Source organism: Rhinopithecus roxellana, chromosome 1, assembly GCF_007565055.1.
Source record: "Rhinopithecus roxellana isolate Shanxi Qingling chromosome 1, ASM756505v1, whole genome shotgun sequence".
Taxonomy (NCBI): domain Eukaryota; kingdom Metazoa; phylum Chordata; class Mammalia; order Primates; family Cercopithecidae; genus Rhinopithecus; species Rhinopithecus roxellana.
The window spans coordinates 59484929-59499744 of NC_044549.1; the positions used below are offsets into that span (position 1 = coordinate 59484929).

Below are 14816 nucleotides of genomic sequence, written 5' to 3' on the forward strand. Positions count from 1 at the left end.
ATTCACTGGGCATGGTGGTGTACACCTGTAGTTCCAGTTACTCGGGAGGCTGAGGCTGAAGAATCACTTGAGCCTGGGAGGCGGAGGTTGCAGTGAGTCGAGATTGTGCCACTGTACTCCAGCCTGGGTGACACAGCAAGACTCTGTCTCAAAAAAAAAAAAAAAAAGTTATATTTTTTGCAGCCTCAGTTTCCCCTTGCAACTTCATGGAGCTGTGTCACTTTCAAAGCACTTTTACTTACCGTTCCTCTTTTGATTGTCCCAACAACCTTCAGAAGCCAGAAAGGGGAGCCAGATAGTGCCACAAATAAAAACCAGGGCTTCCCTCAGAGTTAGGAAAGGGGTGGAGGGTGGTACTAGAATTTCTTCTTCCTTATCCAGTAGTCTTTCTACTGTATCACAATTTACAATAATATTTTAGATTAGGAGGTACTACACAGAGTTTTACTATACTCATAGTGCTGACCATTCATTCTTGTCTGAGTACCATGGATTGGTTCCAAGTGGATATAAAAATAAATAAGAGATGGTCCCCAGCCCTCAATTTAAAATACCATCTGCAGGACTAGAAAAGTTACATAAATGTTGACAGAGCTTAGTTGTATTTACATAGAATTAGAGCTGAATTTAAAATACTTTGTCTTCAAAACTCTTCCTTAGACTAACTTTCTTCCACTCAGGAGTGAGAACCCATGTACTCTGGAAAGGTATCAGAGCTTCATGAAAGATTCAAAAGCAGTCTTGACAGGTGGCCAGAGGTCCACAACTGAAGACAGGAGCAACAGTGATGGTTCCACCTGGAAGCCAGCAGACGCATGTGGCTGAAGTGAGAGATCGTCAGGGAAGCCCTGGATGCTCAGATTAGGAGGGTGTCTGGGAAGGAACTATTAGGGGCTCTCGAGGAAAATTCAAGATTAGACTTGGGTCTCTCAGCAGCAGAGAGCCAGGGAAGGAGTCTGAGCCAAGTAGTGCAATAAGGTAGAGAAAACTGGGTGCCAGAAGAGTTTGAGAAGAACGAACTCTAAAACAGAAGAGCAACTGAGGTGGGAGTGAAGTGAGAAATTGCGGAATAAATTCCCTGCGGAGAAAGAGAATGAATCAGATAATCTCAACCTTTCAGCAGAGAAATGCCAGCCAGCACTCACTTACTGAACCCATGGGGACACAAGGTACTTCCGATGCCAAACCTAGAAAAGGAGCTGGAGGGGGGAATAAAAATGACAGATCCGGATGTATATCACAGAAAAATATGCCACTTCTTAACTACAGAAAAAAAATCAGCATTTACCTAGTGTTTAGGGATTTAAATGAAAAAATTTAAAAAGGAAGCCCGAAAGACCAAGACAAAACTCTTATGAGATTATCTACCAGGTTTTTCGTTTAATTGGAAAATATGGAGTGATGCTTTCTTCTAAAAACAGATTTGCCTCAGACTCCTTAAAATAGCAAGCTGCCCTGAAATGTAAAGGAGTCCTATTTGCAAATATACATTTTCCTGTCTCACAGAATAATACATTGTGAGGTGCCCCTATTCGTCAATGTGTTACCCATGATGGAGTTTCTTTGTGAAAGGCTTTATGGCAAGTGCTCTCTCAGAAATGACAGACGTAAAAGGAAACACCACAATAATCAAAACACACATTGCAAATTCCGTTATGAGTTAAGGATTGACTAAGAAACTGACAGCAAAGGTAAGAACCCACTGAGGGCTCGACCTGACAGCGAATAAGGTGATTAAACAGCCAGGAAATATAAGCTTCGAGTGCACCTTCAGCCTCACTAGCAGGGACAAAGGACTCAGAAGTAGGATTTTATTAAAGTTACTGGTGAGAACATCTGCCCACTTTACTGAGCCTTGTATCCACAGGAAAATAAGTTTGTAGGAGGCATAGATATTTTTTTCCTCTTAAAAAATATCATAATACACTTTAAATGAGAAAGTGTCTTGTCACTTATATTTTTAAAATAAAATTCTTTTAAAAGCCCCAGGCTTCCTGACTTACGAAAACACATAATACCCCTATCTTCAAGCTGCCAACCTGTAATGAATTTCCAGTTTTATGCAGAAAGAAAAAAAAAATAAAAAGACAGTGAAGCCCTCCCTGGTTTTGTGGTAGTGACTGGTATATTCTACAATGCTGCTGTCAAGGTGAACATTTCATGTGATAATTAGCTGTTTTGCTTCTGGTACATTTTCCTTACTCTCTATTGTATAAAATGAGTTTTATTTTGTATCTCTTGTCCCAAATAAACATCACTTGGTTAAACAGAACACAATTATATATTTATACAGTTACTTAGATAAGCCAGACTTCAAATTATAACCACGAACATGCTCACTTTTCCTGAGTTGGACTCTTACTTGTTGATTTAGTTTAGCTGTATTTACATGGCGTGATGGTTAATATTATTAAGTGTAAACTTGAGTGGATTAAAGGATGCAAAGTATTGTTCCTGGGTATGCCTGTGAGGTGTTGCCAAAGGAGATTAACATTTGAGTTAGTAGACTAGGAAAGGCAGACCCACCCTTAATCTGGGTGGGCACCATCTAATCAGCTGTCAGCACAGCTAGGATAAAAGCAGGAAGAGGAACGTGGAAGGGCTAGACTGGCTAAGTCTTCTGGCCTCCATCTTTCTCCTGTGCTGAATGCTTCGTGCCTTCAAACATTAGACTCTAAGCTCTTCAGCTCTTGGACTTACACCAGTGGTTTCCCAGGGGCTCTGGGCTCTCAGGCCTTCAGCCATAGGTTGAAGGCTGCACTGTTGGCTTCCCTATTTTTGAGGTTTTGGCTTCCTTGCTCCTCAGCTTGCAGACAGCCAATTGTGGGAATTCACCTTGTTACTGTGTGAGTTAATACTCCTAATAAACTCCCCTTCATATATACATCTATCCTATTAGTCCTGTACCTCGAGAGAACCCTAATACATGTGGTGAAGGATATTCTAAAGAAAAGTGTATGTTTCTACTGCAACTATGAACAGAAAAATTAAGAAAACATCTTCCTAGAATATATGCCTTATAGAATATGCTCCAAGATTTTAACACTTTGTCTTCAGTTATTTCAATCATATTACTATTTTAAGACTCTGTGTTATTTAAAAATTAAGCCATTAACTTTTATATGTCGTGTTAAGAAAAGAAGCCACACCAACTTGACCCAGCTAACAGGCATAAGAGCAGTAGTTAGAGTACTATTTCTTTCAAGGAATCTTACTTGTTCACACATTCTGCAAACAACACAATATTGTTAGTTCCACGAAGTACACAGAGTACTGAGTCAGTGCATGAGTACACATACACTGATCTTTTGTGATCTAGGCTTGTCCTCCCTACTAAATACAGACCCACACAAGCATATCCACATATATTGGGGACCTCTAAGTCAAGGTTTCTCAACCTCAACAGTATTGACATTTGAACCTGGTTATTTATCGTGGCGGTCAATCCTGTGCATTGTAAGATGTAAGGCAGAACTTCCGGCCTCTACATGCTAGACACCAGTAGCACCCTCTCCCAGCTGTCTTGAGACAATGTCAAATATCCCCAAGGGGGCAAAATCGCCCCTGGTTGAGAAACATGGATTTACAGTTTAAAGGCATACTAACTCAAAATGAGAGGTTGTGCTAGTTCATCCTCTCGCAGGATTGTGCTAGATCCTCTAGCAGGTTGTGCTAGACCTGCTCAAAGCTCGGACTTATGAAAATAATTCTAATCCATCATAAACACCATGCCACCTCTATTTTATGTCTTCCTCCCTGCCCCTACTATGGGCGATTCCATGAATCTAAAGTTTTCGCACCCCCACTTGTGAGTTTTCTCTCTCTCTCTCTCAAACACACACACTGATACGGTTTGGCTGTGCCCCTCACCCAAATCTCATCTTGAATTGTAGCTCATACAAGCCCCATGTTTCATGGGAGGACCTGGTGCAAGGTATTTGAATCATGGGGGTGGGTTTTTTTTCTTCCCCATGCTGTTCTTGTAATAGTGAATAAATCTCAGAAGATCTGATGGTTTTATAAAGGGCGGTTCCCCTGCACACACTGTCCTGCCTGCTGCCATGTAAGACATGCCATTGTTCCTCCTTCACCTTACACCATGATTGTGAGGCCTCCCCAGCCACGTGGAACTGTGAGTCCATTAAACCTCTTTTGCTTTATAAATTACCCATTCTCGGGTATGTCTTTATTAGCAGTGTGAGAACAGACTAGTACACATACATGCATGCACACACACACAAATCCTGACTGACTGTGAGCTCACCATGAAACCTATGCTGACAAGGTGACCTGTCAAATTTAGGTATCACATTTTTTCTTATCAGGAATCTTACAGTACTTTATAGAAACTTTGTTCATAACACTTCATACTCTTTCTTATTGGCACACTCTCTTAAAATGCAAATTCCCAGAAGGCAGGAATTAAATCCTAAAATTTGACTTATTCTAAGGCCTCTCATATCAAGGGTTCCGTTTACCTTTCCAGTTTTGTTTTCTACTGTTTCCAAGCCAGACCAAGCTACTTCTAGTTCCCGAGTTAGCCCCACTCACTCTCATATGCTTTGGGCTGCCTCGTTGCCTAACTCCCTCCACCATCAAATCCTTCTACCTACTAAATTCAGACCCATTGCTTCTCAAGGGGCAGCATCCCTGACCACCTCTCTGTTCTCCTTTTGAGTCCTTCATTAATAAAAGTTTGTTTCTCTGAACTAGTAAACTCAGAGTTCCTTGAAACCAGAACCTGAGTCTCCTTCTCATACTTCCATCTGGCATGTAGGACAGTCAGACACAAAGGTGCCAAATTAAAACGATGAATGAACCAACATATACAACATACATATCCTCCCAACTCCCAAAGTGTTTTGGTAAAATCCTCTCTCTCTGTCATTCACATGTCTGCACTGAGAAAAATATCTTTTAAGTGGAAGGAGAACATGCCCAATAAAAAAAATCCCAATGAAAACACATTGTAAAGACAGACCCTATGTCTCATCACACAGCCCATAAAGCCATGAAAGTTGTCTGCAGTCCAAACAGTAACTCTGCTTCTTAACTAAATGAATTCTGACGTCTTGAAGAAGTGGGCTGGGTGCAGTGGTTCACGCCTGTAATCCCAGCACTTTGGGAGGCTGAGGCAGGCAGATCATGAGGTCAGGAGATCGAGACCATCCTGGCTAACACGGTGAAACCCTGTTTCTACTAAAAATACAAAAAATTAGCCAGGCATGGTGGCACACACCCGTAGTCCCAGCTGCTCGGGAGACTGAGACAGGAGAATTGCTTGAACCCAGGAGGCAGAGTTTGCAGTAAGCAAAGATCATGCCACTGCACTCCAGCCTGGGTGACAAAGCGAGACTGTCTCAAAAAAAAAACAAAAAAAGTGATGGGACATCAAAAAAATTTTTAAATAGCTTTGAAAAGTAACTACTTTCTATTTCAAGCTTTTGTTTTATTAATCTTTTAAACCCAATGCTCAGAAACCATTCGTTTTGACAAAATAAACTTCCTTGTACTACACATTTGTCTCATTTTATCATAAAACCATTCAGCATTATCTCCATAGAGCAGTATTTTGATAAATGTGTGGAAGATAGTTTCCACCCTAAAACAGACCTGTATATGCCAGCCGAAGATTCAAAAAGAAGAATGATTACCAGCTGAGTAGCTGTCTGTTTTAGGACCCAAGTAACCATAGCCTTACAATCAAATAATTCTCTGTCCCATCTCCCAAATCCCCAATGTATATTAAAGACCCACTTCAATAACTCAGGGGAGGTTTCATAAGTTAATGATAACAAAAAAGTTTGGTAGAAGGGGAACAGCTAATTATTTTCCCTGTTTATATAATATAATATATGGTTTTACAGAAAAGCAATGAAAACACTAGATAAGTATCTGTGGTGTGGATTAACAGAAATGCAAAAGGATATTCCAATTCCTATGTCAGCATTAATTAGTGCCCCATGCCAACATTTTCCTGCCTTTGTTTTAATTTAAATGTAAATTCAGGTGAATTTTATATTTTAGATCCTTTCTATTCTTATTGACAAATAAGATAAGAGGAACATATCAGCAGAGGATAGGTCTTCTCCACATGCCAATTAAGGGCATGATACTGCATAATTATTATGGGATAAAGATTAAGCAGGCAAAGCTAAAAAGCCCTAATGGAAACATATTCAGATAAGGAAGAGATCAAAGAGAGATGAAATCAGACATACATCCCAACCAAAGCTTAAACTGCCTGCACTTCTCAGTGACTTTGATCCAATAAACATTTATTGAACACCGACTGTTTGCCAGACAAGGTTAGGTATAGGAGACACAAGCTGAAAGACCTAGTCTCACCTTTCAGGGTGTTGGTACTTTCTGACCACAAATGTTACACACAAGTTACATGTTTACATCACGCATAACCTGCACTGTCCACTGTGAAGCTTTGAGCCACAAGTCCCTATTAAATCTAAATTTACACTAGCCACATTTCAAATGCTCCATAGCCATGGGTGGCTAATGGCTACTAGCCACACTGGACATATACATCATCACATATAGATATAGATATCCATCTACACAGGTTATCTCCGTAAATGTATACAGAGGGAACATGTGCATCATCACAGAGAGTTCTAGTAGACAGCATATACAACATATGCTGCATAGACTCTGCTCAGATGCTCCATGATTGGTCCACATCACACTTCCTATGACACTGGGGAAACCATTTAGTTAACCTGCGAGTCTGTTTTGCCATAAACACAACCAAAATGTCCATCAATAAAGGAATAGTGACCAGGTGTAATGGTTCACAACTGTAATCCCAACACTTTGGGAGGCCAAGGTAGGAGGATTGCTTGAGCCCAAGAGTTCAAGGCAGCAGTGAGTTATGATCATGCCACTGTACTCCAACCTAGATGACAGAGCAAGACCCTATTAATTTTTAAAAAGGAAGAAGAATGGCTAAATAATTATGGCCTATCCATACATGGAATGCTATGGAGCAATTGAAAACACCCAGTTAGATCAATATGTACCAGCACACAAAGATTTCTGCAACCTAATACTGATAGGAATAAAGCAGGATGAGTGAAATATCCAATGTGATAGCATTTGTGTAAAACACACACTCATACTGAAATCTACCACTGTTTCCTACAAACCTAGCTCCAAATACACAAATATACAGAAATATATTGACCAAACACATAAATGTAGTTACTTCTAGGGTGGTGGCCAAAGGGGATTTGCCCATACATAAAATTTAAAACAAGATAGTCTGGGGTAAGGTATTCATATTTTCTTTATTAAGATAAAGATACTAATAGTCATCACTGCCCTATCAGTACTTTTTAAGTGCTTTGAATATTGTAAAACATTATTCTGGGTTAGACAGAATATAAAAAGAGTTCGTTAGAAGACATTTAAGGCCTACAGAGGCAAGCAAACACATTGCCTCTAGAGAACAATCTGTGATTAGCAAAGTCCGTTCTCCACTGTACTAAAACTTCTTCATGGGCCAGCCAATGGGGAAAGATGAAAGTAAGAGACCATGTCTCTGTCCACAAACTGTTTACATACTAACTGGAAGGCATACGTTTTTACAATAACATGGGCTCAATGTCATGAACTGGAAATCCAAGTTGATGCAAGAACTTACACGAGATTTGAAAGGAGAATAAGAAGAATTAAGCAGACCAGGTGTGTTTTATGGGGAGGAGGGCAACGATTCAGGCAAGGGATGCAAATTAGTAATGTGCAGAAATGAAAATAAATGGGAAGAACTCTGGATTACCTAGGGTAGAGTACTTGAAAGAGAACTGAGACACAGATCTTGCAGGGCTCTGCAAGCCATGGTAAAGAACTTGGAGTTTATCTTAAAGACAGTGGGAAGACAGTAAAGTGTGGTCTTCAGTGTGGGAGTGACATAATTCATTCTGTTTGTGTAGATCATTCTGGCTACAGGACTGAAAGTGGAAGCAGAGATGTGGCACACTCAGCAAGATCTAAGGGTGACCCCTAGACTGTGGAGGTAGCAGTGGGGATGGAGAAAAGTGGGCTGATTTGAGAGACAGCCAGGAGAAAGAATGGTTGTGATTTGGATTCAATTAATAGAGATGATAAATACGTTAGACTTCCCCAGCTGGAGGTGTAGAAACTCCGTGTATTTCTTAAAAGAAATTTTAAAATGCCATTTTTTTTAATGTTAAAGATCTTCATCTTTTTTTATAGGTTCACAATCCTTTATCAATAATCCCCAAATCCAAAAAGCTCTGGAAATTGAAAGGTTTTCTGTAAGATGACAGCAAACCAGACTTGAATTAACAAGTTCTTTATCCAACCTTATCCCATCCTGCATGAATATTTGCACATTTCACTGCAGATATAGTAATATTTCTATGATTATGGGGGGCAAGTGGAGAGTACATTAGGTCTGTAAGGTAATAGATGGTATATGTGCTATGTTACCCACAAGAAATATGAGCAAATTCTGAATTCAGCAACACATTTGGCCCCCAAAGTTTCTGATAAAAAACTGTAGGTGGAAATTTTCCACTTTCACTTTCCTGCTTTAAAGGTGGCTGAGATGGTGCTGATACATAAATACCACTGTAACCACACAGCCCAAATAGTTGTGTATGTCTATGTGTGTGTTTGGTAGGGGGAATGGAATGCAGGTAAATCAGCTGTTCTTGTTCACTGTGCAATATGATCTGGAGTTAAGAATGTGTGTGTGTTTTAACTGCTGACCTTCAGACATGCATCAAATGAGACTGGAAATGTTCATTTTCAGGGAGGTTTGTGACACTGCAGAGCAACTGATACAGACTAACCCCATGTATCTGTTCCCCTGGGGACTGACACTTGTTTCTAACACAGCGTCTGCTGGAAGAAGCCAGGGGTATCAAAAGAAATCAATCCCAGGCTTCCATCTACAACCATCGGCACAGCACTGTGCTAGGGGATTTGGAGATTACAAATGAATGATACATGATTCCAAACTATTCCCAGGGAAGCTGTTCCAAAGACAATGTCCTATAAATGTCTGTTAAAATGATAAACTAGAAATAAAAGAGAGGATACCAATCTATGACACCAAGCATGAAGTGAGAAAGTCATGCTGCTAATTTTGAGTACAGAGTATAAGAGGAGGGAGAACAGGGCATCTGTGGAAACAATTGCTTTGGTGAGTGAGATTTGGAGACAGGTGGGCAAACGGAATTGACGCACGTCTTCCCAATTGCCCTATAATACAACTCCCCATCGGTACCCCTTGAGGGACATTATTGAAGACTTACCTTACCATCAAGACATTTTTGGAGTTGTATTTATGTTCACTTTGGATTGACACTGATCTCAAAGCAACCCTAGGTTTCTTTGGGTTGCAAAGGCAGCAAAGTAGGGAAATTCCTGGTGGGTTTTGACCTTTTTGAAATATCAGAGACACTGACCAGAGAGGTCTTACCTTCAACGCAAGAAGGTTGAGCCCGAGTTGTGCCGGCCACCTGTCCCGGGAAGCAAGAGCACTTGACCGTTTGTGACCGCTCTTCTATGCGGTTTTTATTGCAGCACCTGTGCACAGCAACCACCTCACATGTACCCTGCTTGATTTGGTGGTGACCTAGTAGGTAATGGGGGGAGAAAAACAAACCCAGTGCTGTTAGAAGGAAATGACACCACCAAAACCAGAACGATGCTATGATGACATTTTCCACCTTCCTGTGCTATGCTTATGAGTCTTTATAACATTTTATTTTGATAACATGTCATTTCAAATTTATATAAAGGTGGTGAGAAGAATGCAGAAAGCTTCTGTGAACCTGTGGTAGGCAGAAATTTGGCCTCCAGGATCATCACCCCTGGGGTCACACTCATGGTTATGTCATATTAATTACATGACAAAGGAGATTTTGCAGATGTGACTGAGATTGATTTTTTGTTTTTTTGAGAGGGAGTCTCAGTCTGTCACTGAGATTGGAGTGCAGTGGTGTGATCTCGGCTCATTGCAACCTCCACCTCCTGGGTTCAAGCGATTTTCCTGCCTCAGCCTCCCGAGTAGCTGGGATTACAGGTGTGTGCCACCATGCCTGGCTAATTTTTGTATTTTTAGTAGAGACAGGGTTTCACAATGTTGGTCAGGCTGGTCTCAAACTCCTGACCTCAAGTGATCTGCCTGCCTTGGCCTCCCAAAGTGCTGGGATTACAGGCGTGAGCCACCATGACTGGCCAACTGGTTGATTTTAAGAGAGGGAGCGTAGCCTGGATTATCCAGATCGGGCCATTCAGGGCTCAAATGAGCCCTGAAAAACAGACAGATGAAGAGCTCCAGGTGCCATTGCTGGCTTGAAGATGGAGGGGCCACATGTCAAGGAAATGGAGATCTCAGTCCTACAACCTCAAGAAATGCCAATAACCAGAGTGCGCCTGGATGCTGATTCTTCCCCAGAGCCTCCCCATAAAGGAATGCAGCCTGCTCATACCTCGAATTTAAGCAGATGGTGAGATGCTGGGCAGAGATTCCAGCCAGGCAGTGCTAGACTTCTGACCTGCAGAAACGTGGTGCTAAATGTGTGGTACTTTGTTATGAGTTGGCAATTGCTGCTGTAACAGACTTCACCCAGGTTCACCAGCTAATATGTGGCCCCATTTGCTTTATCATTCACTCTCTCATGGTTTTCTAAGCCATTTGAGAGAAAATTTCAGACATGATGCCCCTTTACCCCAACTACTTCACTGTGTATTTTCTAAAATCAAAGACATAAGGTTACATAATGATTAAAGATAGAAAATTTGACATGACATAATGCTACTATGTAATGTACAATCTATATTCAAATTTTGCCAATATCCCAATAATACCTTTTATAGCTATTTTCCCCCTGCTCAGAATCCAATCAAGGTGCATGCATTGCACTCAATTGTCACATTTCATTAGCCTGCTTTATTCAGAAACTCCTCCTCAGTCTTTCTTTCTTGACCTTGACATTTTTCAAGAGTTACATGCCAATTATTTTGCAGAGTGTCTCTCAGTTTGGATTTGTGTGATGCTTCCTCTTGATTAGATTCAAGCAATGCATCTTTAGCAGATTGTCCCAGAAGTGATTCTTTATTCTTAGTGCATCATATCAGGAAACACCTAATGTCCTTTCATCCCATTATCAGTGCTATTACCTTTAATTAAATGGTTAGGATGGTATCTGTCAGGCTTCTCCGTTGTAAAGGTATTATTTTTCCCTTTATGTTAGTAAGCATTTTGAGGGAGATATATTAGTGAGACTATGAATATATCCCATTCTTTATCAAACTTTCACCTACTAGTTTTAGTATCCATTGATGATTTCCACCTGAATCAATTATCAATATGATAGTTGTAAGACTGATTCTATGTTAATGTTCAAATCATCCCAGATCTGGGCAGCAGGAGACCCTTCCAATTGTCCCAGATCTAAGCAGGAGGAGCTGTGTCATATTCTCATATTCTTTGAGAACTTACTAACCTTCTGACCCTCAAGAAGTTCCAGACTTACCTGGTATTTTCCCTGCCCCCATAATTTCTTCAAGAATTCTTGATTACTTTTCATGGGGCATCAGACTTAGAAACCTGAATCTCAATGTGTAGGTTTACTCATCACAATTAGGGAGTGACTCAGGCCCTTTCAGCAAATAGGTCAAGGAAGTATGTGTGCAGGTACAGCATAAGTACATACTGACATCTCCGATTCCAATCTAGCACCACAGTTTCTTGCTATGCTCCCATCACCAACCACCTGAATTCCATCATCCTATGATAAAGTAGTTTCTGTATTGCACATGTACTTAAGGGTAATTTACATTGGAATCCATTTATCAGTTAGGAGTCTTTTGTTAGAACAACAGAAACTGATTTGAGCTAACGAAATGCAAAGAGACTTTACTGGAAGATCAGGAGTTTGTAGAACGAAGAGTGTAGCTAACCATAAGTGGAACTACTCTCATGGCTCAACCTGAGTGAGTAATTCCACTCAATCTGTCATGCTGCTCCACACGTCAGTTCTAGGAAAGGGTGCATCTGACTGGCCTGACTTAGGTCACATGTCAACTGTGGCAGCCACCCTCTAAGATGCTCCCTTGTCATCCCCACCACCAAGTATTCACAGGTTTGTGCAGTCCCTTCCCACATGGTACCAGGGTTGGTCTGAGCAAAAGCATGCAGCAGATGTGCTGGTTTGTCCAAAATTAGGTGGCTGTCATCTCCAGGCCCTCAGATCACTCACTCTGGGGAAACCCTGGCATGAGCAGCCCTACAGACAGGCCTAGGTGGTAAGAAACGGAAGTATCCTGACAACAGCCGTGTCAGTAAACTTGCAAACAGACCCCTTGCGTGGGCCCCTCCCACATTAAACCAGAGTTACTCGGTCTATGTGACAACAGTATACCACAGCAGAAGTGATGGTTTGCCATGTACACGATTAGGTGATAAGACAATGGCACGCTCACTCACGTATTCATCTGTTCTGGGGAAACCATGTTGTGAGCAGCCCTAGTTAGAGGCCCACATAGCCAGGAACTACAGTCTACTGCCATTGGTCACATGGGTAAGCGTGGAAGTGGATCCTACAGCCCAGCCAACAGCATAACTACACCCTCATGGGAAATCCTGAGCCAGAACCACCCAGCTAAGCCACTCCCAGATTCCTGATGCTCAGAAGCTGTGTGTGAGTTAATAATGTCTGTTGATTGTTTCAGGTTTTCAAGATTTGGGGTAATTTGTTACACAGCAGTAGATAACTAATACACCTACTCTGGCTATACCAGGCTGGAGAGACTTACCTTTGCTCTGATAAAAATAACATAAACAAGATTGTAGAGGTTCTGTTCAGAAATTATTAAGGAAAGACAACTTTTTCAAGTACCCTCAAGTGTGCTCATGATTTTCAGATACATCCATTTACACAGAAATTGTTATGTGAATTGTAAGCAATTTCATCTACTCATTAAAAGAGGTCTCCCTGAGGATTCCCACCAGTTAATGCTTTGCTTAGTTTCTGTTGATGCACGTGTTTCAAAATAAAACCAATTTCAAAATATTCCATGATTCAGACTTTTTATCCATAAAGACAGGCTTTCCAAACAACAACCTCTATATTATTCTGAATGTTTTCTGGACTAACCTTGTCACGCCATCTTCAATGTTGATGGCAGGAAAATTCAATTACTAGTGAGAACAAATGCTAAGGCAGACAGAACCAGTACCCAGAGAATCAAACTACCAGCAAGAGAGAAAGTTTTCAATCTACTACTTAAGAAAGCATGAATATGGAGAAGTGATTAAAATGATAAACCTAATTAAATGTTCATAACAAGAGCATTGATTTCCCATAGGTAGTTGTATACAACTGTGAAATTAAATAAATAGTAATTATAATGTCAGTAAAATACTATGAAACTTTAGCACTGAGTGAGCAGAAAAGTAAGGGCTGGGAAAGGTTGGAGGGGAGATCCTGTCTTTGGTTCCAATTGCAAATCAGCAACTTTCAGTCAAACATTCCCTGGCAGCTAATGACTAGCTATGAGCAGAGGCCAGGAGGAGTCATTCACAGTTATCTCTCAGGAAATGTCCTCCCATTCGTCACTGTCTCAGTCTGCTTGGGCTGTCATAACAAAATACCATAGACTTGGTGGCTTAAACAACAGAAATGTATTTTCTCACAGTTCTGGAGACTGGGAGTCTAAACTTAAGATGTCAGCCTGTACAGTTCTTGGTGAGAGCTCTCTTCCTGGCTTGCAGACAGTCACCTTCTTTCTGTGTCCTCACATGGAGAACAGAACAAGCTCTGGTGTCTCTTCCTCTTTTTATAAGGACACCAGTCCTGTCAGATTAAGGCCATGCCCTTAAATGACCTCATTTACTCTTTATTACCACCTCACAGGTCATCTCTCCAAATATAATCACATTTGGAGTTAGGACTTCAGCATATGAATGTTGAAAGGATACAGACATTCAGTCCATAACAAACCATCATGCCTTGGTTAGATTACTAAATGACCCTTGAGTCTGTAATGAAAGCAGCTTTAAACGCCACTAAGAAAATGAAAAATATATGTGTCAGTAACTTCTTGGAGCAGTCAAGAAACGATCTGGACGTTCAGTAATGCTATGATTTACTTAGAACTCTGTTGCTATATAACCATCCACAAGTACAAATGGATTATTTTCTCTTCAAACTTAGGACTGGGCCACACTGCCCTGAATGATCAGCTTGCCTGAACCAGAATTTTAATTATTTATACAGCACCAACTATTGTACTTCACTGATTTTAAAATACATTTTTTTCACCTTTTAACACATCAGGAGGTGACATAACTAGTAGCACCTTATAATTATAATTGGCACTGCTTTTCCTTCTTAGGAATACATACAAAAGTGGTATATCTCGCAACTGATGGCATCTTAGATTTGATAAAATACAGGTTTTAGGTACTGTTTGAATTTTTTTTCAAACAAATATCATCCTGCGCAATCTTATAAAAATGCTATGGGGTAGGTATTATTTTTTACTCTGATTTTAAGAAAATGTACAGAAATTAACTAATTCACCCAGGACCTCATAACTAGAGATTAAGAAGAGGTGAGACTCAAACCCAAAGATGGAGGAAAGGTTCCCCTCTTGCTTTATAGCTTGTATTTTACCAGGTAGAGCCAAAAATGGCATCTCTACCTCAGCAAGTCATGGGACATAGCTCAGTTTCCCACTAACAACATCTTTTTCTGTTTGATGACAGTGTTTGTGTGGTTCCATACAGTCTTTTTAGGAATTTGTGTATTGGTGACAGTGGA

General features: G+C 40.7%; 1 protein-coding gene across 2 annotated transcripts in view; it reads right to left on the reverse strand.

Annotated features, from left to right (window-relative positions):
- The window catches only part of TAFA4 (TAFA chemokine like family member 4), a 189997-nt gene that overhangs the window by 11736 nt on the left and 163445 nt on the right, over positions 1 to 14816 (reverse strand). For both annotated transcript variants that reach the window (XM_010383052.2, XM_010383051.2), the window contains exon 4: positions 9464 to 9619. In XM_010383052.2, the coding sequence (XP_010381354.1) occupies positions 9464 to 9619 (156 nt within the window). The remainder of the gene's footprint in view (positions 1 to 9463; positions 9620 to 14816) is intronic.